The sequence below is a fragment of the Anguilla anguilla genome, chromosome 5, assembly GCF_013347855.1.
Source record: "Anguilla anguilla isolate fAngAng1 chromosome 5, fAngAng1.pri, whole genome shotgun sequence".
Lineage (NCBI taxonomy): Eukaryota > Metazoa > Chordata > Actinopteri > Anguilliformes > Anguillidae > Anguilla > Anguilla anguilla.
Window position 1 is genome coordinate 47,243,352 of NC_049205.1, and position 22,913 is coordinate 47,266,264.

The 22,913-nt window shown below is 38.9% G+C and overlaps 1 protein-coding gene and 1 long non-coding RNA gene across 4 annotated transcripts in view; both read left to right on the forward strand.

Annotated features, from left to right (window-relative positions):
- The first annotated feature begins 844 nt into the window (after positions 1-844).
- Positions 845-11,395, forward strand: LOC118228252. 2 transcript variants are annotated; one of them, XR_004765431.1, is made up of 4 exons: positions 845-1,098; positions 1,643-1,772; positions 1,848-2,021; positions 11,227-11,395. It is a non-coding gene; the product is annotated as an uncharacterized LOC118228252 (long non-coding RNA). The 2 variants fall into 2 exon arrangements; XR_004765430.1 differs by lacking the exon at positions 11,227-11,395 and having other exon boundaries at positions 1,848-3,616.
- Positions 11,396-21,360: 9,965 nt separating this feature from the next.
- The window catches only part of sh3gl3a (SH3-domain GRB2-like 3a), a 31,344-nt gene continuing 29,791 nt past the window's right edge, over positions 21,361-22,913 (forward strand). The window contains exon 1 of one of the 2 annotated variants that reach the window (XM_035418635.1): positions 21,361-21,635. In XM_035418635.1, coding sequence (XP_035274526.1) covers positions 21,591-21,635 — 45 coding nt within the window. In that variant the 5' untranslated portion in view covers positions 21,361-21,590. The remainder of the gene's footprint in view (positions 21,636-22,913) is intronic. The other variant, XM_035418634.1, reaches the window with a different exon arrangement.

Consider the following 22,913-nt stretch of genomic DNA (forward strand, 5'->3'; position numbering starts at 1 on the left):
AGTGAGGTATTTGTGAGGAGAGTTGTGGCAGGGGAATGTGTGGTTTGGGGCGGTCTGAGAGTCTGAGTCTGTCTCCCCATGGGGCACAGGCCTGAGAGCTATGTCTACCTTCAGCCATCTTATCCCCTCCAGCAGATTCCAGCCAAATGCGAGGGAACAATGAAGAAGCCCCAGGAGCATCTGAAGGTTCTTTAACCCTGTTTACATCCAAACCTAGCTACAGTACAACTGAGCATGACCACCTGCAGTACACAAGCTGTTCAATTCTAGCAGTTTATATATATATATCATTATCTATCAATGTTTCCCTCATATTGAAAACCAGTAATATGTTCATCGATCTAGCTGGCTGCTGACCAAAGATGTCATCATATTGTAGTACCTATTGTAGGTTTAAGCTGTGAATTTTGCACTTTTATTCAATTTTTGAGTTTAAGATCATAACACAGAATTCAAGATCAAATGTGATCTTTCATTCATTTGAGGGAAGTTGGTTGTGTTGTACAGAAATGATCCATTCTCCTGCACACATCCAATGTGACAATTTTTTCTCACAATAGCTGAAACCATGAAGTGTAGTACAGGTAACCTCAAGCAGCAAGAATATTTCCGAGGGCATTTATAGATTTGGAAAAACACAATGAAGCACAAGCAGACATTTTCAAGGCTACATGACAGCAAAACACGGGTCAGATATAGGTGAGCAAGGCCAATCAAAACAAGGTGTTCGTCTCTCTTTGCTTCACAGTCGTAGCAAAATGTGTCCTTCATCACAATGTGGTGTGTGTTCACGCGCAGTATGGGCTCTTTTATATCAGTGATTTTTTAAGGATCCTTCAGGCAAACACTAATTTGTTTACCTGAGGGAGTGAAAGTACTTCACGCTTTGAGTGCTGGACCCTTTGACCCAAGCAATGAAGATTAAACCTTATCCTTCTTAATAGCTAGCTGACAGAATTTTTTCTTTATCAAAGCATAAATGCTAGCAGACTGTAGAGGAGAATCAGAGGAGAAGCTTTATGCTGGACGTTTATATTCAAAAGGAGACCGAGTTGTGAGAACGGAGAATATTATTCGCAATTGTCATTTGAGTACGAGGTATGTAAGTGTACAGTAAGTGTGTGCGTGCGTGTGCGTGCATGCATGCGTTGGGGCATACGTGCGTGTGTGTGCGTTAAGTATAAAGTTATAGCATGATGCTACATACATGTTTACTGCTGTTCTGAAATGAAACAAATATTTGTACCATTTTTTTTGCCGGATATTTAGAAAATGATTCCAATTAAATGGTCTATGCTTATCCTAAAACTGCAGCACTTGAAACAAGATCTGATCAAATTTTTCTTTTTTATCTACTAAAAATATATATATTGAGAGCTCGACAGAGTCAATTTCCTGAAAATCTAGCACACAGCATTAATATAGTAGAGGGAAGCATCTGAAAAATACAGTTAAATCCCAAAAGATTTTAAAAACACGATAAGAAAGCCTATATGTCCAATGTTTTAAGAGCTCCAGCATTCAGCTAATTCCAGCGGGCAGGTATGTGCTTCAAGGTCCTTCGCTGCTTGATGGACAGTTTGCTCTCGCAGGGCTCGGTAGCAAAAACATTTGAAGTGTAAACTGCTGCATATCTGGCTAGTTTCAGATGTCATTCCGGAGTCTTGTGGCTGGGTGAAATAACAGATGCACTTTGACACTAAGGGGCCCGGAGCGAACCCCACAACCGAACGCCTGTTTAAGAAACCGGAAGAGCTGGCACAATGCATCAGGTAGCATCACTTTTCTGGCTCGCTTCCATTGCCCTGTCACACGGAGTGTCATATTATTATGTCATGTCTCAACAGAGATTGGACCGGACTGGCACACACAGACTTTGAAAGGTGTGGGAAGAAACAGCTCGCAGTTGCACGCCAGTGCTCTCCACAGTCACACTCCCGCGCGGGTGGCACAATGACCTGCCCTGTTCCGCTCTTACAGGGCTTCCTACTGGTACTTCACAAAAAACCAAAGGATTAATGGTAAATATGGAATAAGGAGTCATATAATGGGTCTTCCTTCACCTACTGCTTTGTGTTTTCAGATATACAGCATAATATTTCTGTCATACAAGTCTGTATATATACTGTATACACTAGATATGAATATACACTTTTTACTAACATTTATGGCAATTACGTGATAAGTCTGAGAGATACATACCATACTGTAATGTAATACTCTTTTATATTCAATTTTTTTGTACACTCACATATACTCTTTGCTTTGAGGCAAATGAGAGGTGCTATTTTATAATGATTTTTAAACATCATCTTTGGAGAAAAACAGAATAATGATATACTGTAATGACAAGAAAATAAAATAAGATGGGGGTCAGTAAGACATGAAAAAATGAATTAAGGGAGAAGAGAGGGAGAAAACTGATAAGCATATATGGAGTACTATGTGTACAGCTTATCTGTGCTTCTGTCCAAGAACAACACTTGATAAACATTTGTACCCCTTTTAACATCTGCTATTTGCTTTATTTCATGGACGTTACTTGAAAATGAATATTACCATATCAACAAAATAATAATTAAAAAAAATATTGAATGTCTGAAAATGTCAGTAGCAATTTTTGCTTTCAATTGCACTTTTCTTTTCCTGCTGCCATGAATTTTTACACCTGTGGGAAATCAAATTCATAATTTTCACATTTCTTAAAATCCTGAATGACTTACAATGAATGATCTATAATAGAAGCAATATTCAGAGATGAGGACAAAAATTAGTGTTAATTGACGAGTGAACTCCAGGTTCCCAACAAAATTGTTGCTGCTAATTACTATTTTTTTCAGTGAATGACCTTCAGTCTTGTTAGGAATAATTATATCCTGCCAAGGGACATATTTAATGTGCTGGGTATTATTTCAGTAGGTGCTCGGAAGGAAATGACAGCATAAATAGATTCAGCGGGCATTAGAGAATCCTTTTGGTGTTGCTCTGGGGGAGACTTATCTTAAAATATTAAAAGATACTGTAGGGTCTTTTCAAATTTGATTTTATCATCATTTTCTGTATATGATTTTGCATTTTGAAGGAATGCAAAAAATGTTTGGAATTCTTCGGGCCTGGGTTATGTCAGTTTGGATGATTCCCTTTTCAGGGCAAATAAAATTCAGGTAACCGTGTGTGGACACTGTAGCTACAAAGGTGATATGCATCAACCCAAAAAAGCATTGGAATTGAAGCACACAACCAGACCACAATGTGAAACAAGCAGAGATTGGGAGGATTTTAATGTGATTGCTCTGACGGAGTCAAGCATCTCTAAAAGCATAAAGCCCATATAGCATGGATATTTATCAGGTAACTGCCAAAGTGATACTGTAATTTGAACGCAAATCTTTTCACATAAAAATGATACCTTTTTATACAGGTTGGTATGCTCTAAGAAGAGTTATTTTCATTGAAACAAGGAAAATATCTGCTCTTAGATATACATACTGTATGCATATTTATGCATATGTAGTGGTTCCATTTCTAAACACTAAGCAAGTATCTGTTAATGGAGATCTGTCATGTCTTTGAAGGGGAATTTTTGTTTGTTACAACTGAAAGATTTCACTGAAATATTGACAGTATTATTTATTTATTTTTATTTATTTTTGCTGCAAATCAAATTAAGAGTAAAATATCCAGTGTTAATTCAACTCTAAAAGAGTGCATATATCCATTAGGGACCATATGTACTCTGTAAATTGATTTAACAATAAACATTTTACTGTGTACTTGCATTTTTGGTCAGACGTTTTTATGAGTGTATTTGCTGAACCAATACATTTTTTTCTCCAAATCTTTATTCTATTTATTTCCTTTCAAATGGAACTTTAACGTTAATTGCAAGGTTTGTTGCTGAACATTATACAATAATTCCAGTAATTAGTGAACAGCTTGCAATTTCAGTTTGGTGTATTTTTAGTGACTTCATTAAAAATAATTAATCTGCACATATTTTATGCAAGTTATATCCGTATTGCTTTCTGTAACTTATATCTGAAAAAGTGAGACCTCCAGTGGGTGCCCAATGGGAAAGCAAATTTCAGATGACGCGTGTAATTTGATTCTCAAATATTAGTAGGTTGGACTTCATGCAAGCGTGGTTGAATTAAGCAGATTAGAAAGTAGTTCCATATCCTCAACTTCACTCAATATTCCCTGCCTCCTAAACATTTCAGAGGATTGTCAGGGGATTATTTGGATACTATTGTGTTGTGATTTCCATAAATAATGAGCACAGGAAAAAATAAAACGGACATTTTGATCCTTTATCAAGCTTTGTGACTAAAGTAAAACATGGAAGCTGACATTTTAGCCTTTGTGTGTGCACTTTATGTGCTCTTACACATCTGTTTTTTTTGTGCATTGAATCATGTTTTGAAGGATGCTTAGGAATATTAAAGCGTAATCAATATTTCAGGAGTTTGACACCTTGACATTTTTGGCACCTCTGTTTTGAATTTCAGCATGCGTTTTGACATGTTTATATTAATAACATTGTGATCTCCGAAGGCTGTGCCCCTAGGCTACTTGAACAAGACTACTAAAGAAAAGGATTTCAAAAGGAATTCTATAGCAGCCTTGGGAATCGTCAAATCAGTCCCAATACTTTTGCCTGATAAAAAATCCATTCCACACCAACATATCATGGCACGGAGAAGGTTATCCCTGGTTTTTTTTTTTTTTGTAGTTTCTCGGCTGTGATTTTAAGCGCACTATTGGTTATGCACTGTGCCGCGGTTTCAGCGGACTCCGTGCCACGCCGAACGCGAAAGCACGACGTTCTGCGGCCTCAGCCACTTTGATGACAGAGCAGAGGGTTTGACTTACAGTCTGCTCTCTGAGGCGGTGGAAACATGCTGTACTACAGGGAGAGAAGTGGTCAGTATAATCTCCAGCCAGGCATCCTCTAAGGTTGGTGCTGTTCCATACCGTTTAATCATTCATCGCCAGGCTTTGTCTCGCGTAGAGAACATCTGCTTTTCTCGCTTCTCGCGTCTGTCCGACTGCCACAAGCCAGCGCTCTCTCACAAAGGCCTTGTTTTCCTTACAGAAAGGACCAGCGGCATCTGTTCTGCTTCTCCTTGTGATCCCATAATTTGCCGCAGTAAAGATGCGTGTATCAGCAAAAAATAAATAAATAAATAAATAAATAAATAAATAAATAAATAGTTTACATCTCATTCATAATAATTTTTAACAGCAGCATTTTTACAACTGAGGCAATTGTTGCTACATTTGCCCACACTTAAAACACAAGCCCTGAAATAATATAACCTGAAAAAAATGAATGAATGACAATTCAATTAGTATTAGTCAGATTGAAACCTAACACACAAAATGGGCAAGCTAGCTATAGACATGATTTCATTATCACCTCAAGTGATGAAGGTCAGCATTTACTGATTTAATTTCGGCACTACTCATTTTTTTAAATATTTTCTTGTTGCCCAATCAGAATTGCCATAAAAATTTGAAGATGGCTGAATGCTGCATAGCACAAATCATGTAGTACCTTGTCTTATATTACAATGGACCAGTATGTACACAATACTACAGTCTTACACTAAACTAAATTAAAAGAGAAAAAACATATATGCAGCCTGAAGGCTGTTGTCTGGCCTTCATTGTTAAATACAATATTGGATGCTGTCTTGTATATGCTGAGATTCAATTTTTGTACCAGGGTTATAATTCATTCTTCTTTGTTTTTGCTACTCTTAAAACTGACCTTGAAATAGTTGAGATTTTAAGAATACTAGAATGTAAATCTGTGCTTAGATTTACATTGTTATTTCATGCAGTTCACCACAAAGTGCTCAGCATTTGTATTATCCATCTGAAGGTTTTCTTCTGGAAAAAAAGGGCTACTTCCATCTCATGTTGCATGACTGTGACCCAAAATCGTGCATCCACTTTCTCAGAATTTCCTGAACTTCTGCTGGTTTTGGAAACCTCTCTAACAATTTTTGGGAGGTTGTACAATATTGATACAACACCACAAATACATGCATGTGCTTTCAGTTCTCATATTTTTTATTGAGCCACTCAGTGACTGCGATGGTATATGACTATATGTGCACACACACAAAGACGTGTGTGTGTGTGTGTGTGTGTTTGTGTGCTTATGTGCGTGTGTGTGTGCGTACGTGTGCGTTTGCATGTGTGTCTGTGTGTGTGTGCATTTGTGCTATTGCTGTTACTTTTGAAGTACATATTTTTCTATTTTTTTTTTCTCTCCCTCTATTCGTTCTCTTTCATCACATCGACGTGTAACAAATCCTACAGATATCCTATAGGCCTATTTCTCATTTTCAAAGAAAACATTTAAAGTTTTTTGCATAAATCATTGCAAGAATCAACTTTTAGTCACATCGATGAGAAGAACTAAAACTAACCAAGTCATGCACAGGAGGTGGTAATGAAATGAATTACAGGTGGTAATGAAATTAATCTGTTTATTTTCTCATGTTCACTACGATCTCGTTTTTCCAGTAAATAATTCTGTTCCTAAATGACTGACACTGAAATAATGTCACGGCCTTCAGTGCAGTCAAAGGCTGAGTCCTCAGCCGTCCCTTCCGGCCACACATTTTATATTTAAAGAAAATAGATTTGTTTAATTGAATTTCCCGTATCTTCCACTAAAGATCACCAGAGTATAGATAATTCCCTTATCCACTTCAATTAAGACCCTCTGCTGGGCTTACTGGGCGTCTCTGGGCCTGCTGTTCCTTGGCGGGATCTGCCAGAATCAATTACACAGGCTTTGTTAAATGGGCTCTCCTGTTTCCTGCCAGGGTGCATGATGATAGTGGACAGTAGCAGGAGTGAGCAATTGCCCATAATTATTCTCACCAGCACAAAGACCAGAGTGGCGCGGACATGGTTACCTTTATGGTAACCCCAGGCTGTGTTTATGCATCCATCCTTTATCAGGCACCGCGGCGTATGTTTTCGAATGCAGATCGGAGCGGTCTGCATTATGCACGGGTGCATTCCTAAGGGGTGACCACATGGCCGCACTGGTGTCTCGGTCTGGAAGTTTCTTTCATCCTGAGGTTTATTGATGCTCCTACCTAGATTCTGGGCGTATAATATCTTCAGACACGTGGAGCGTGTTTTTAAATTAGTTGTTTGTGGTTTTGGCCAATGTTTCGGGGCTCTGGTTTAACTTATCAGGAAAAAGGCTATTAGACCTTTTTTTATTGTTTTTCTTTCACTCTTACTTTTTCACTACACATTTTTGTCTTATTTTTCTTCCTCTCCCCCTCAGCTTGTTCTCTTTCATCATTTTAGTAATTCAAAGCCAACATTTGAATTCTGCCCAGGAATGTGGAAACTGAACTATTTTGTTGTCTCCAAATTTGTAGATTCAGACAGTGTTGGGGATATGGTGGTCATTCACATATATGTGTGTGTGTGCGTGCGTGCGAGCAGGCGTGTGTGAACTATTTCCGCATTTAACCTTGCAGGAAAGTGCAACTTATTAAGTATAATTTAAGAGTACAAATGTAATCACAAAAACATACTGTAGTGTCTAGACTTTGGACTACCATTGCCCAGACAAGGAATTTTGAATTTGTACAATTAAAATTTTCTTCAAAGTATTAAATACAAAATAGTAAAATAGTGGGCTTCAGGTTAGAAGGTACTGTATGCTGAAGCAAATATATCATGTAGTAAGTTTATTTTTTATTTCTCCAAAGCTTTCATCTAGAGTGAGACACAATATGGAGTCATCCGTCTTTCAAAACCTTTGTTATGTGCTGGTTCATAATCACCCCTATTATTGAAAAAATGCCTTTTTTTCTCAACATCGTGTTTACCTGTCAGTGAAAAGTATATTCTGTTGTCGATCCGTAAGTAAGAAAATGAAGCTGTTTCAGAATCCAATGACAATGACAAGCTTTTTGTCAGGGAACTATGGATCTAGCCACTGTTTACTATCTTCCCCAAACAGTCACAGTATGTTAGATTATTTTCTCTTTGTTGAGTCTTGTATTCAGGCAGGTTTAAGTGCCTTTTGAGAGTCCTATTCATCTGTGTGGTTAGCACTCTCTCCCATGGCCTCTCTACCATCTCCTTTCCAGAAAAAAACATGTCATTGTGACCTTTGAACTCCGCTGGCCCATACCTACTCTCCATCAGGAAGCAAAACACATGCCTGAACAATTAACTTTCCAGCACTGTGATCAATTTAGCTGAAAGGGAGGAAAAGGCCAAGTCACAAAGGTTCAGACAAAAAAATGAGCACAAAGAAATGAGAGAAAAAGTACTGATCTCTGCACCGCTACTGTAGTGTGTCCTGTTTAATGGAGAAACACTTACGCGGGGAGCAATTCAGACCAGCACAAATGTTAAATTGACATGTTGCTAAGCCACATTCTCTCAAATCAGTCCAGCAAAGTTTCTTCACATAAAAGTCATGACTTTAAGGGAGCCAAGTATATCTGTTTTTCAAACTTCCACTCAAGTATAATAACTTGGTGGCTTGTATATTGATCCTTGTCATGCTTCAGTAGGTGTTCAGCATGACTCCAATGGATGAGTGACTTTCATTTCTATGCTGCCCTACTTGCTTGCATGCGGTGTTTTAAATCCCCATGGAGACACAATTAGTCAGCTAGTGTACCTTCACTCCATTTAAAGCTGCCTGAAACTCCTTGCTGATATTCCTTAAAGTCACTCAAAGGATCACATATTGAGCACAAACTGAGAAGCTATGTGGATTCAAGGGCCTGAAAGCAATTGAAAAAAAAATCACTGCTGCAAGATACGCTCAGTGATTGTTCCACCCTCTCTGGCCAAACATGTCAAATAAATATTCTGAACATTTTTCCATCGTTCTTCAATGTTCTTCCTTTTATACATATTTCATTACGCTACACTTTGTACTTCACCTCTGTGCACTTATATACTCTCATCCAAGCAAATTCCTAATTTTCTTTCAGTCAATGACACCGAAAATAATTAAACTCTATTAGAATGCAGTGGTTAGGGTTACGGTTGGGTTTGGGGTTAATTTATGTTACAGCCATTACCCTGGAGATGTAGGCACCGTAACCCTTTTTGTCTGGAAACACAAAGGTCAAATATTGTAATGACGCAACTGTTGTCACAAAGCAAAAAAAAAAAAAAAAACGAGAGTGGAAAAGTGCACTGAAAGGATATTTCAGCAATGGGGAGAGATTTTCCATTGTTTTACTTCTCTTCCTTTGATCCAAGGACAGTGGTAGGAACTTCCAAGGTCGGGAAGAGTTAGCCCACCAGAGAACGTCTCTGACATGCAGCGCTGGGGAGACGCTCTTCCTGCTCCTTCCGAAGCGAGTCCCGGCGTCTCCGCGAGCAGAGTCTGCCAATTAGTGCCAATCAGGAAGGCAGTGCCTTGTGCTGTCGGCTGCCCGGCAAGGATGTGGGACCACCTGGACCCAGTCCACATCTGGCCTCCTTCTCGCAACTGTCAGATCCCTGCCCACGTTAGAGCGCGGAACCGCGGCTCGGAGCGCGCCGTGAAGCTTCCCGGTCATGATTTATTCATGGAGCGCGGCGCGAGCGTGCCGCACGCCGCAGCGATCCCGCTCTCATCTGAGACTTCGCTGAAACCCCGGGTTTAAGATTCAACATCTTTACAGAAATCATGCCTGATCTGCACTCTAAATAATGCATCTCTTGGATTTTTTAATTTTTTTTTTTGTTATGTAAAAAAAAAAAAAAAAAAGGGTCAGGTTTTAGTTGTGGAGGCAGGACAGTAATGCCACCTGACAGTGTCTCCCCGCAGTCCTCGCTGTGGCACTGAGACAACTGTGCGGCGCCGGTGATTGACAAGGACAAAAAGAAGCATAATCCCATTTATGTTTTTGAATTGTCAACCACAGCGCTGGGATTTGTAAATGAAAGGTGAAGCCGCGACTTTGAATACAAGAGGCAAGGACTTTAACATGACAACTGTGATTACAGTATCCAGGGAAGTCACTTAAGGTCTTTAGAGAAGGGATGCCCTGAATGAAACATTCAATTATTTATAACAAGAGGGTAAAACAGTTTCAAGGCCAAACGTGCTTGAGCCACAGTTTCTAAGAGTTTTTTCTTTGCCAACAAGTTTTACATCAATGCTTTATTAATGGGTTATGGAAGCTTTGCCATTATTGTTACAAGAAAAATAAAACATTCCATAATATGATCCCTCATAAATCTACCAATAAGGACAGGCTCTTGCTCCCCCCCCCCCTCCCCCCCCGAAAACTGTGATATCAATATCAATATGAAATGACAGAACAAGTGACAACCTTGTGACAATTTTATCGCTTTCAGGATGATAGTAGTTTGACAATAAAATCAAACACTATAAATGAGGTAGAAGTACATGAAGAAAAAAACTTCAATGTACAAATTATACAGATAAAAGAAGACTTCTGCTCTGTCCTTCTTTCCAAAAGTGTTGCCATCTCAATAAAAATGTTGATTTTAACATACTAAATTTGCAAGCGAACAAGAAAAAGCACTATTCCAAGTCTACCTAAATGTATCCATAGAAAGCATCCAATTGCATAGCATATGGAACAACATATCTACATATATGCTTCAGCCTAATAAAATATCAGCATTAATGGCTTTTTTAGTGTAATATATAATTTAATATGTTGCTTTCTAGTGCCAAATTGAGGTCCTCCACCTGTGATCCAGTGAGACATATTTGCCAGCAAAGACTTTGCATGATTTTGCTGACAATACAGCAGAAAGACAATAGCATTTTAATATGCTGATTGAGCAGTATACATTTTAAAGCACTGAAAATGCTGGTATTGATTAGCTGGGTCCGATAGCAGAAGATCCTGATTCCAAGAAAATATTGAAGTGCAGAATTTGTGATTGATTCATTTCTATTATGTATTAATTTGTCATTCAAACTTTAGTCTGTTATGCAGCAGTAAGCTAGATTGGAGCAACTAATTTAGTAATATATACAAGTTAAGTAGTTTGCCTTTTCACTTTTGATAGTTGCCTAGACCATCACTGGTCAATTTTAGGACATCATTAAAAAATAAACGCAATTCGTTCAATAACTCATCACAACATCCGGCGGTTATTATTTTACCAGGTGAATAAGATGTTTTTATCAATAATGTGATAATTTCAATTAATAATGGAATGACTAACCAAAATCACTGTCTCACCCATCAGATGTTTCACCCATCTGAGCATCACTAGAACATATGGATCCAGTGGATTTAATTATATCTCCAAGACACAAAGAAACGGCGCTGGACTGGAGTCAGGAGAATCTGCAGGCGAGGTGGGAGTACCTGCAGGCTGGAGTACGAGGAGTGTCAGAAGCAAGAGGTGTGTTGAAAGGAAAAGGAGCGTATTGAATGCATCTCTCTGTTAATCGATAATTAATTCCGTTACATATGATATCCAGTCCAAAGTATTCTCCAGTGAAATAAGGCATATGAGAAGCATTATTTTTTTTTTGTGTGCATATATATTCAAAACTATATACACCTCAGAACCAGTGCTATCATAGTGAACTGCTACATTCATACCAAACAAAATCTGTTCAGATATACAAACCTTCAGTTACCCATAATTTCAGTTCTTTGTTAGCAGTGCTTGAAGTGGAAGAAAATAAGTGCCGGCATGCATAGAAGCATAACATTGAACTCCTGGTATGGCATACCAGTTCATTCCGGCCCACGTTGAGCACTAGATGTTAGATTAATACCTTGTGATGCTAGTGTTATATGATGCATTCCACAATAAAAATGTATTCATAACTGAATCTTCATCTTTGCATTTTAATGGAAGATAACATTAGTAGCAATTCACTGAGACAATCAATCTCAATTTGCAATGTTTTACATTATTTGGGCTAAATTGTTGTTATTGTTGTTCCAAAGTCTAGAAATAGCATCAAATGATGATTGCACACCTAACAGCCCAAACCTCTTTTGTTGACAAACTGTCCAGTGCATTTTCTTTCGATATTCCTTTTGATCCTGAACCCATTCATATCAAGACAGTATAGCACATTACTCCAGCAGCATATATAAGTTAACATGATAATATTGCAACTATTAAATTCCTGGAGCTTTCTTACATAGAAGAGTCATGACTATATGTTCTTTATAATGTTGATCAACTTCTCTTTCTTGTTCATTGCAAATTTTTTGGTTTGATGATACTGATAATATCAAATAGATTTTTGAAACTTAAGTATTAATCACATAAATATGATTTTGTGTATCCCAAGGGCACATTGGGCACTTGGGGCAAAAGGGGCAGGTGTTTGGGCACCCAGAGCTTTGCGGGCTTGCATGACCAACACTATAAGCAGAGCAGAGGTGCACTTCCTGTTACAAACATCCGATAGCTTTGGATTTGTCTACTTCTTTGGAGAGTGGTTTTAATTGGATAATGTGTGTAACTAAGGGAATTATAGACCAATAGAGACATGCTTTCAACATACTCCTTTTGCTTTTAACTTGCCCCTTGCTTTCGACACTCACCGTACTCCAGCTCAGATGTCACTTGCACATACACTGTTACAGTTTGTCCTAAAACCTGGGAGGGAGCATTTCTGAGCCATGGGTTCCCTGGGCAGATTTCCAATGCCTTTTTCCCATTAGGAATTGGTTTCTGAGGAAAATATAACCTGTCGTTAATGTAAGCCTAACATAGGAATTTCTCACCATTATTTCAACCATGAATTTCAAAGCCATTATGTATTTTTGAAAAGTAAGTTACAAACAAGTTGCTATATTGGAACTACAACAGTTACGGCGTGCAGATGGGCTAATATGGATACTTGAGTGGTGGTTGGCAGAAAGCGTTATTGTAGTTTTAATATAGCCACTTGTTACAGTAGCACCATAGAAATTCTCAGTGTGGTATGCAAGTGTGCGTAATTTGAATAGAATGTTGGCAGCCACCAGAATCCAGTGAACAGAGGACGGAATGGCCCCTTCCAATCTTCAGACAACGATTACACCATATACTCCACCCAGATCTCTCCGTCCAGTATCCTCCCACCATCTGGCTGTCCCATCTCCTCATGGCCCTGACTGTTCTCTGCCCTTGAGCCCCAATGATGGAATGACCTTCTCAAATCAGTCAGGAAGGCAGATTTTCTGACTCTTTACCACAAAAACCTATAAACCCACTTTTTCATACAATAAATCAATGTTTCCATTTTTTAAGACTAAATAAAGAAAAAAATACTCTTCCTTTATCTCACAGGTCTTAAACAGGCACCTTGTTGGTGGCACTTACATGATACTTCATTGTATATCTCTAGCTCTTGTGGTCTTTGCTTACTATGCAAAATGCACATTTGTAAGTCATTTTGGATAAAAGCATCTGCCAAATGACTAAATTGTAATTGTAAATTGTACAGTGATCACTCAAAATCATTAAGTATTAGAGCGATTAGCATTGACTTTGCCTAAAGGGATGAGTGCATTTAAACCATGTCAGGAAGTTTTACCCCCACACCATAATGGAACCATCTGAACCCTTCACTGAGGAATCCAGTGAGGAATTTCTCCATCTCTCAGTAGCCCGTTAACTGTGTTCTCTGCACCATAGCGCTTGTAAATGTTCATTACCAAGTGTAAAGAATAGTTTGTACACTGCAACCTGTATCCTGCTCTGTATAATTATTGATGGACTGTTCTTGATGAAGCTACTTGCTCATGCCCATTATTGAAATTTGCAGTCAATTGATCAATAGTTGCTCGTCTGTCTAGCCTTGCACCTCCAACTAATGCATGGACATCACAATCCAGGAGTTGCAACTGCACAACAGTTGCTCCCTCAGAGTTCCTTGCCAGCATCACCTAGGACACTGTTCCTTCTGAAAAATCAAGTTAAGATGTCATCAGCAATGAAGCTCCTACCAAACATGCCCAAACAATTACCCCTTTCTCTTCCAATCATGCTTGCCATAATTACAGGCAGCCAGACCTGGCTAGCATTTTGTGCATGACCTTGACCATGCTGGGATGTTAATTGCCTAAATAACTCAGGAATTGCACCTGTGTGGAAGCACCTGCTTTCAATATACTACATTCCCCTCATTTACCCAAGTGTTCCTACCTTTTGGCCACTGCCTACATACAGTGAGCTCCATAATGCTTGGGGCAAAACATATTTTTTCTTGATTTGGCTCTGTACTCCATCATTTTAGATTTGTAAACAAACAATTCTCATGTGGCTAAATACAGATCCTCAGTGTTTATTTAAGTGCATTTTTTATACATTTTCTGATTTTACCCTGAAGAAATTACCGCACTTTTTGTACATAATCCGCCCATTTCAGGACACCACAATGTTTGGGAGAAATGGCTTCCCTGGTATTTCTGATTAGTCAGGTGTGTTAAATTACTTAGTGCAGTCCTAGAGCTTTCAGCGTCTAGTCTTGATTCTAGGCTTTTGATTGCCTTTGGGGTCTGTTATAGGCGTTGTCAGTATGAGGACCAGAGTTGTGCCAGTGAATGTCAAGGAAGCCATATGAGGCTGTGAAATAAGAAAAAACTGTCAGAGACATAGTAAAATCCTTAGGCTTACAAAAATCAACTTTTTGGAACATTAATAAGAAGAAAGAGAGCTCTGGTGAGCTCAGTAATTGCAAAGAACCTGGTAGGTCAAGGAAGATTTCTACAGTTGATGACCAAAGAATTGCCACCATAATGAAGAAAAATCCCAGAACACCTGTCCGACAGATCGGAAACACTCTTCAGGAGATAGGCGCAGATGGGTCAGTAACTACTGTCCACAAACAACTTCACAAACAGAACTACAGAGGCTACACTGCAACATGCAAACCATTAGATACCTGCAAAAACAGGATGGCCAGGTTACAGGTTGCTAAGAAGTACCTAAATTAGCCTGCAAAATTCTGGAAAAAGGTATTGTGGACAGATGAGACCAAGATTGACTTGTATCAGAGTGATGGCAAGAGCGAAATGTGGAGACCAAAAGGAACAGCCCAAGATCCAAAGAACCCCCCTCATCTGTGAAACATGGTGGTGGGGTGGGTTATTGTTTGGCATGCATGGCTGCCACAGGTACTGGCTCACTTGTCTACATTGCTCAAGTACACCCAACTGTCTCCAAACTCTTTGGATGGCTCTTCATCCTACAGCAAGACAACGATCCCAAACATACTGCTAAAGGAGTTTTTCAATGCCAAAAACTGGAATATTCTTGACTGGCTAAGTCATCCACCTGATCAGAACCCAATTGAACATGCATTTCACATGCTGAAGAAAGAACTAGGCAACTAGCCCCTGAAAAAGGAGCACAAGTTGGATGCTGTGCAGGCTTTGCAGAGCACACCAGAGAAGATACTTAACACCTAGCGATGTCTGTGGGTCACGGACTTCAAGCAGTCATTGCATGCAAAGGAAATGCAACAAAGTACAAACAATGACTACTTTCATTTACATAGCATCAAATATGTCCCAAACATTATGGTGCCCTGAAATGGGGGGCTATGAATAAAAAGCACTGTAATTTGCAGTGTGAAACCACTGCATATAAAAATACCCTTAAAAAAGCTGAGACTCTGTCATTTTACCACATGTGAATTGTTTGATTACAAACCTATAATTATGAAGTACAGAGCCAAATCAAGAAAAAATGTCTTGATCCGAAATGTTATGGAGCTCACTACATGTGCTTCAAGACAAGAAATGCTACAAATTTTTTGAGACTTGAAACAAATAAGTGTATAATTTGCCAATTTGTTAGCACAAGCACTCCAATAGACTTTAATAATGGATCTTTTCTGCTAACACTTGAGAAGATGTACATATTCATCATGGTCATAAAGACTATATTCTCTTGAGAAAAAGAAACACAAGGAACACAAGAAGAAACACAAGTTACTTGACTGAATGTAGGAGAACATTGGTAGCATAGTTTTGAGGCATGACACATTTAGTTTCTGTGATGCACTGGTGAAAGTTTAGTTGTAACTTTTTGATATCAATAATTTTGTACACAGACAGATTTTTAAAAATTTTGCTTTTTGAGTTCTCTGTATAGAGAACATGAATATATCTCCTCTCTAAAAAGCGACACTGGAATTTTCTTTGTGTGTTATTGTATTATCCAGTGCTGTTACATTATCCATTTTTACCAGTACAGGAATTACCTGAGTGTCTCCCACTTGTTACTTGGCTGACTATGACTCCAACCAATGACTTATCTGGCTGGTATTGCTGCCCTTCAAATATTATATTGAACCAAATCTAACATGCAACACTTTAATGGGTGTTTTAGTGGGAAACAGTGATTTACACTGCAACATAAAGCCTCTTTTAAAGCATCCTGTTCTGACATTATCCAAGAGAGCACTGACACCTGCTATAGAGCACACATGGCCCACCAGCCTGTCTGTGCACGCACTTACATTAGCGCTGCCACACAAACAGCCTCCCTCATTCTCCCCCAACTCTCAAGAGGGACATGTTATGCAGAAACTGCCACAGTTTGTTCCTAAGACCAGGTTCAAGGCCTTGGGGAGAACTATGCAAGGCCCTTTCAAATGCAGCTCTGCAGAAGAAAGTCAGACATCAATTAACTAAGGATGAGGTGCATGCAGTCACAAGCCTGTACTCCCATGATCACTGGAAGTGGCAGGAGTCACTCAGATACAAGCCCTCCACCAATCATGAGGCACTGTTTCTGAGATACATGGAGGTAAACAAAATGCATTTCACATTCAGCTGACCTGAAGAGTTCAAGTGGTGTGGAGATATTGATGTCTCAACTGTCTCCAAGGCTGCTTTGAGTTATTTGTGTGCAATAGCTGCAGCACTGTCTGGATTTCAGTCAGAAACATCTTCAAATTGTACCCCCTTTTTGTATCCACAAGACCGAGGTGGTTTTGTCCTCAGCTTCCCGTGAAAGGTAAACAACTATTTTACAAAGAAAAATGACATCTGGGAAATCAAATACATGGAACAGCCTCGTATAACATTTTGAATATAGCGCAGAACAAAAGGACCTGCTTTTTTTCTGGAATATGTGGACTAATGGAACTATCTTTTTCAGTTCCTGTTCACCATTTTTGAAATGCAAAGGCTCAGAGGTGACGAGCTACTCAATTACTCTATGTGCATTAGCTCTGAAAACGATTACCAGAGAGTCAGCAAAAAGCCATTGTATCAGGCTAGAAATTTCATAGATGTGGTTTCACTTACGTCCCTGAGAATTTGTTGTGAAGGGGCTTGCCTTGCATCACATCTTTGTTCTGTGGCTTTCCCACACATAAAGAATGAAAGACATAAAACAAATCAAATATTATTAATGAAATATAATCCAGCCCAAAACTGCAGTCAGTGATATCCCTCTGTGTCTCATGCATGAAATGTTTTTTTTTTTATTATGTAAAAAAAAAAAAAAATTAGTATAGCTGTTTTAGAAGGCCCATGTGGATGCCGTGTTCACAATGAAACTGTAGCTGTGGCTAGCCGTACAGAAGATATGTGTATCCCTGCTCTGCTCAGAGGCATCCCTATTCAACAAAAAAAGGTCTACCAATATGGGGAAATAAGCACCTGTCATGCGCCAAGTGAAGTGTTAAGTGTACAAATTGTGGAGGCGAGGGTGATATTTCCGTAGGGGTGACAGCTCAGGGTCTGGGTGCCATGTCAAGCCCTGGCAGGTCATGTGGAGCATTCCCCAGCCCTGCAGTGGCTGAGGGCACAATGGCAACAATTATTTACTGGCTGTCTGCTTCATTTCCCCAGATTCAGCCTGGCTCTGTGGCACGGGCCATGGGGTCGATTTCCCTTTGTGTCATCGCTGAGGGGGTGCGATGGCAAAACAATCTTGGCGAAAATGCATTTATTTATTCAGTGCGCTTGGTGTCACCCGTGAGTGAAATTGCACACATCGGGGGCTAGCCCTCTCTCGCATTCCCCTGTTTGGCAGCCGACGCGGGCCGTTGAAAGCCCTCAGCTCGCATGTCACAGAGCTTTTACAGCGCCTCGCGTTAATATCACATGAAGGTATGGCCCCACGCAATGTAAAGCTGAAAACACATTCTAAATTGACCGAGCCAGAGGGTTCATGGCTGTGAACCATTTCCTGCTAAAGCCATTCACCGCTGTGACTGCTCCTGCTCAAGATCATAGAATGCGACGGAACCACAACTCCGCTGGGCAACGGATGACTTTCTTGTATGAATAAACATCGCAAAACAATTGTAAAATTGTGAGTGAAGAGTTAAAACTTTAGACAAACTGATTATCATTCTTAAGGACTGAAATATGCTGACATAATCAAAAAGGGAGTATACAGATATAATGAATGCATTCATTTGAAAGGATTATGAAGTGGATACTAGATTTTCCATGTATTCTATCACCCATGTGTCACAGTAGTTCAACAATAATAAAAAAAATTATTCAAAAACACACAGTATAGCAGACCCTTTTCCCAAATATTCCACATATTTTTCCTAACCTTAAATATTGCTTAGATTCTCAACAAATGAAAAATTTCAAACATCTATGGGACACACAGGGCACATGCTTTCTTACTGTATTTTAATGCAGCATCACTTATACAGTGCTTACTGACCTATGCTATTTTCTTACGTAGATAGTGCAGCATTTCAGGTCTACACAATATTTTTTGCTCTGTTTAAAATATTTTATATTCATGAGATATAACAGTGTGTTATTCTACAGGAACTTTAGCAATTTAGTTTGTTTTACTTTTAGCTATTTAATATTCAGATGATGAATTTAGAGCTTAATTGGAGGGGGTCACAGGTGAGTTGTAAAGGGTCTTAGGATATATAAATATATATGTATGTGTGAGTGTGTGTGCGCACGTGCACGTGCGCTAAATACCCAGTGGAACCTTTTTAAAGGTTTATGTCGCCATCTGTAGGATGAAATCGGTCTTAGTTTATGCACATAGGAAGGTACACATTTGCATTCACACTCATATACATACAAACACATACATTTACACATTATTTGTAACACTACTTCAGCTCTTTAAGTTTTGAAATGAAAAGTTTTCAGAAATCTTTAAATTAAGTCATAGCTGTATTTATATGAGTGTATATAAATTGTAATCTGCCCTTTGCTTTGTAAGTTTCAGCTGCAAAGAAAAGCCCCCACAAAAAATACATAAATGAATAACAAATAGTTGGTATAACTAAAAGCAACTCAGCAGGACATTTTATTTTCATTTTCGTATCTAGCTGCTTTGTCCAAGTGTCCTCAGTTTACCCACCATGAAATGGATGGCCAGGGGATTCCTTTGTGTCAGCCCTGTCTTCATCAGTTGAGCCATCAGGGACAAGAGAGCTGAGGCATGATTTGATGACAGGCTGTATCGCAGGACATAAAACTTGTCTGTGTGCCACAGACACACAAAATTCCCTCAGCTCAGCAAGATTATCTGCATATGAATTCAGCTGTGCTCTCTGTCATTATGGTGCATCAATCCTCGCTGCATAGCATGGTGTCACCAGGATGGAAAAATGGCTACCGTTGAGTGTGTCTTTTGAAGCAAAAATGCTTGCACATTTCTGAATCTTTTATGAGTCTAATCACCTACCTCTTAGTATTGCACTCTACAAATGTTTTTTTAATCCACCTGAAGTAGCTGCTGAGTTTCTAGACATCATTACTCATCATTTGATTTAATTGATTAATTCATAGAGACTCTAAGGATTCAACTTTGGCTGAACATTAATGAGACAACTTGTACATCTAATCTTGTTTTTATTAAACTATGATTTCCTGTTTTTGTACACTTGAAAAAATGATGCTGTTGTAACAGTCATCATCATTTTTTATAACCACCAGGTGGCAGCAGTTGCATTCAGAATACAATTTTTTTTCTTCAAATGAATAGATGTTAGAAGGTCATTATTACCTCAGTATGCATGCCAGACACTTCAAACTGCTACTTCCACACGACCCCCCCAGTGTCTTGAGACAAAAAAATAAACAAGCTATTATAAGTGAATAGTTTGATTATAGCTATGCTGAATAGCACAGCTTGAAAAAAGAAAATACCATAGCAGCCTGAGTGCAATACAGTAATGGATGTGGATGTTCAGCCTGCATTTGGGGCATTTATAATACAAAAGATCAATCCCAAGAGTACATATGTTGAGCACAAACAAGGTCAGTGACTGTATTATGCGGGCCTGTTTGGATTAGCACACTAAGGAAATCTATGTTTGTGACATCTTAAAAGGGGTCACTTGTTTATTTTCTTTAACCTAACTACCAAAACTGAGGAAACACATATACTTGAAACTGCCTGTCGTGGATGATCAGGAAGTGCAATGTTCATTTTCAGCCAACATGTACTCTGATTGTGATAACTGAGGTCTTCATGCATTAATAATTCACAAAAGCAGCATCAGCTTTTTATATGAAATTAATATTTTGATTGTGGAACTTATGAAAACAAATACATAAAGCATATACTGTTGCTATTCACACAGCTTATAATAGATCACTTTCAGGGAAAACATCAATACACAGATAGCAAATGGCTCCTCACTGTGCAGGTGCACAAATGCCTGAACTCTACTATTGTACATTCAGCAGAAATCCCCTGTGGTGACATAATGGGGTGTAACTGCAAGTGAAAGAATGAAAACGATCAAAAGCACTGTGTTCACACTATGGGAATTGTTATGATGCAAACATGAATCTTGAAGTATGTGAACATAATTAGGCACTGAGCAAAACATTAGAGAACACATTTATCCAACAATAGATTCCCATGAAATAAATTAGCACTAGAATGAGAGGCAATCCACTCAGGAAAATGCAGCTTTGCCTTCGACAGTGCTAGTGCTGAGTTCTAAATTTCAGTGACATTAAATTAGTTTTACATCTCATAGCTGCAGCTTAATGTATCATCACAGAATATTTAAATAATAGAAAAGATTGCTCTGGTGGCAGGAGATTACAAAAGCATATTCTGAGTATAAATGTTGTTTTAAAAATTTTATGCGTCATAAGTTATTTTGTCAATAACATCATTAATATTCACTCAAAACAACTGAATTCATCATGCACCCTTAAAACTACAATCCCCAATCAGCCATATTAATACCAGTACTAAACCCTTGACATAGAAAGTATTACTTGAAAGTCTACTGGCCGTTAGGTGGGCAATTATTCAATGGGGATTTTAAAAAATCATATCGTCATTCTCTCTCGGTGGCTGGCTTTTGTTACGTGCTTCTTGCCCCTAGCACTGACATGCGTGGGCTTCTTTCGCTGGTATAATTTCCCATAAACACAAAGAATCCACCAATAGGATTTGAGAATAGAGGACGTCACTCCGTGGAATTCACCCTTTCACGATTTTCAACAGCATTTTATTCATAGCGGATTGACAGCTGCCTGTGGGGGGCCCAGTGAAAAAAAGCAACGAGTCTGCTGCCGCTTTTGAACAGTTCCCCCCACTTCCCATTGTTTTCACTTTCTCTTGTTCTTTTCTGATTCTTCCAAATCTACTCTTGCAGCTGCTCGATAATATTTATTTTGAGGATGTCGGTGGCTGGGTTGAAGAAACAATTTCACAAAGCAAGTCAGGTAAGGAGACGCCCCATCATCACTTGCAGATTTCCTTTTCATTGTTTTTGTTTAGCTTATTTTCTTTAAAATGTTGCGTAGCTTGCTAGCCAATTAAGGGACTGGACACTGCACCGTTATAACTATCCATCTGCATCAGTCTGCTAACGTACAGCGGCTGCTTCAGGAATGCAGCGTGTGTCAAGCTGAGCCGTATATCTTGTTAGCTAACTAGCCAAGTTGCTAGTTGGCAGTAGCTAAATAAACTAACCATTAGCCAGATTACTTGTATAATGCACGTTTTTGTCATTCTTCAGATTTAGGTATCTGGCTAGCTACATAGTCATGCGAACGACAACGCTAATAGACTAGACGTTTAGAAAGACGTCTTGTCACAAATGTAACGTTAGCTTTGTTAGCTAGCTAACCAACGGTAACGTTATCTTATTTAGATGTACATCTTGCTTCACCAGCCAAATGAATGCTACGTGCTAACCTTGGTTAGCTGGTTAGTATTAGCTGACTACATGGAAAATAAAAAGTTACTTAACTTTAGCTATCTAACGTTATATTTAAATTTTCAGTGACCTAGTTGGTAGCGAACAATGTTGATCAATAGCTTGCTAACGTTAACTTGCTATAGAGTTATATACTGTAGCAATCTATTAGTCTAGCTAGTTGGTTACGAAAAACTAAGTAACGCAAAGATGCTGCCTTGTGTGTAACGCTAAAATTTAGCTATTGTGTCAGCTTGGTGATAATTGGTTGCTAGTAATCTATTACAGGTGTATACCTTGCTAGTTTTCTGTGTCGCTTGTTTAATTGTTGTAACGTTAGGATGTCGGAAGATACTTAGGTATAAATTGCGTAAAATCAAGTGAAATATAACATTTATACGTTTGTCATCGTAAAACTTTGTCATGCATCCAGCACGTTGCTCTGCTCAGTGTATTTGCGAGAGCTACTCATGTGTATCACATAGGTACTATTTTGTATTCGATGACCATTAATATTGACGTAAATGAGAAAATGATCCGCTGTTACGAAAATAATTTCGAACGATTTATAACCCGCGTTTCTGTAATCTTCATGTGTTATCAACTGGTAACACAGGTGCGAGATTTCGCTGGAATTGATTTGTGCGCGGTTGAGAAGTGCCACGGCCTTTGACTGACTGCCGTCCTGGTCTGTGCAAAACACAACGGTGGTGTGATTGGTTTGTGTTTGCAGGCCCAAAAGGAAACAGCCATTTCTTAATGTTACAGCATCACACGTTGTTTCTCCACCCTGGTCAGAATT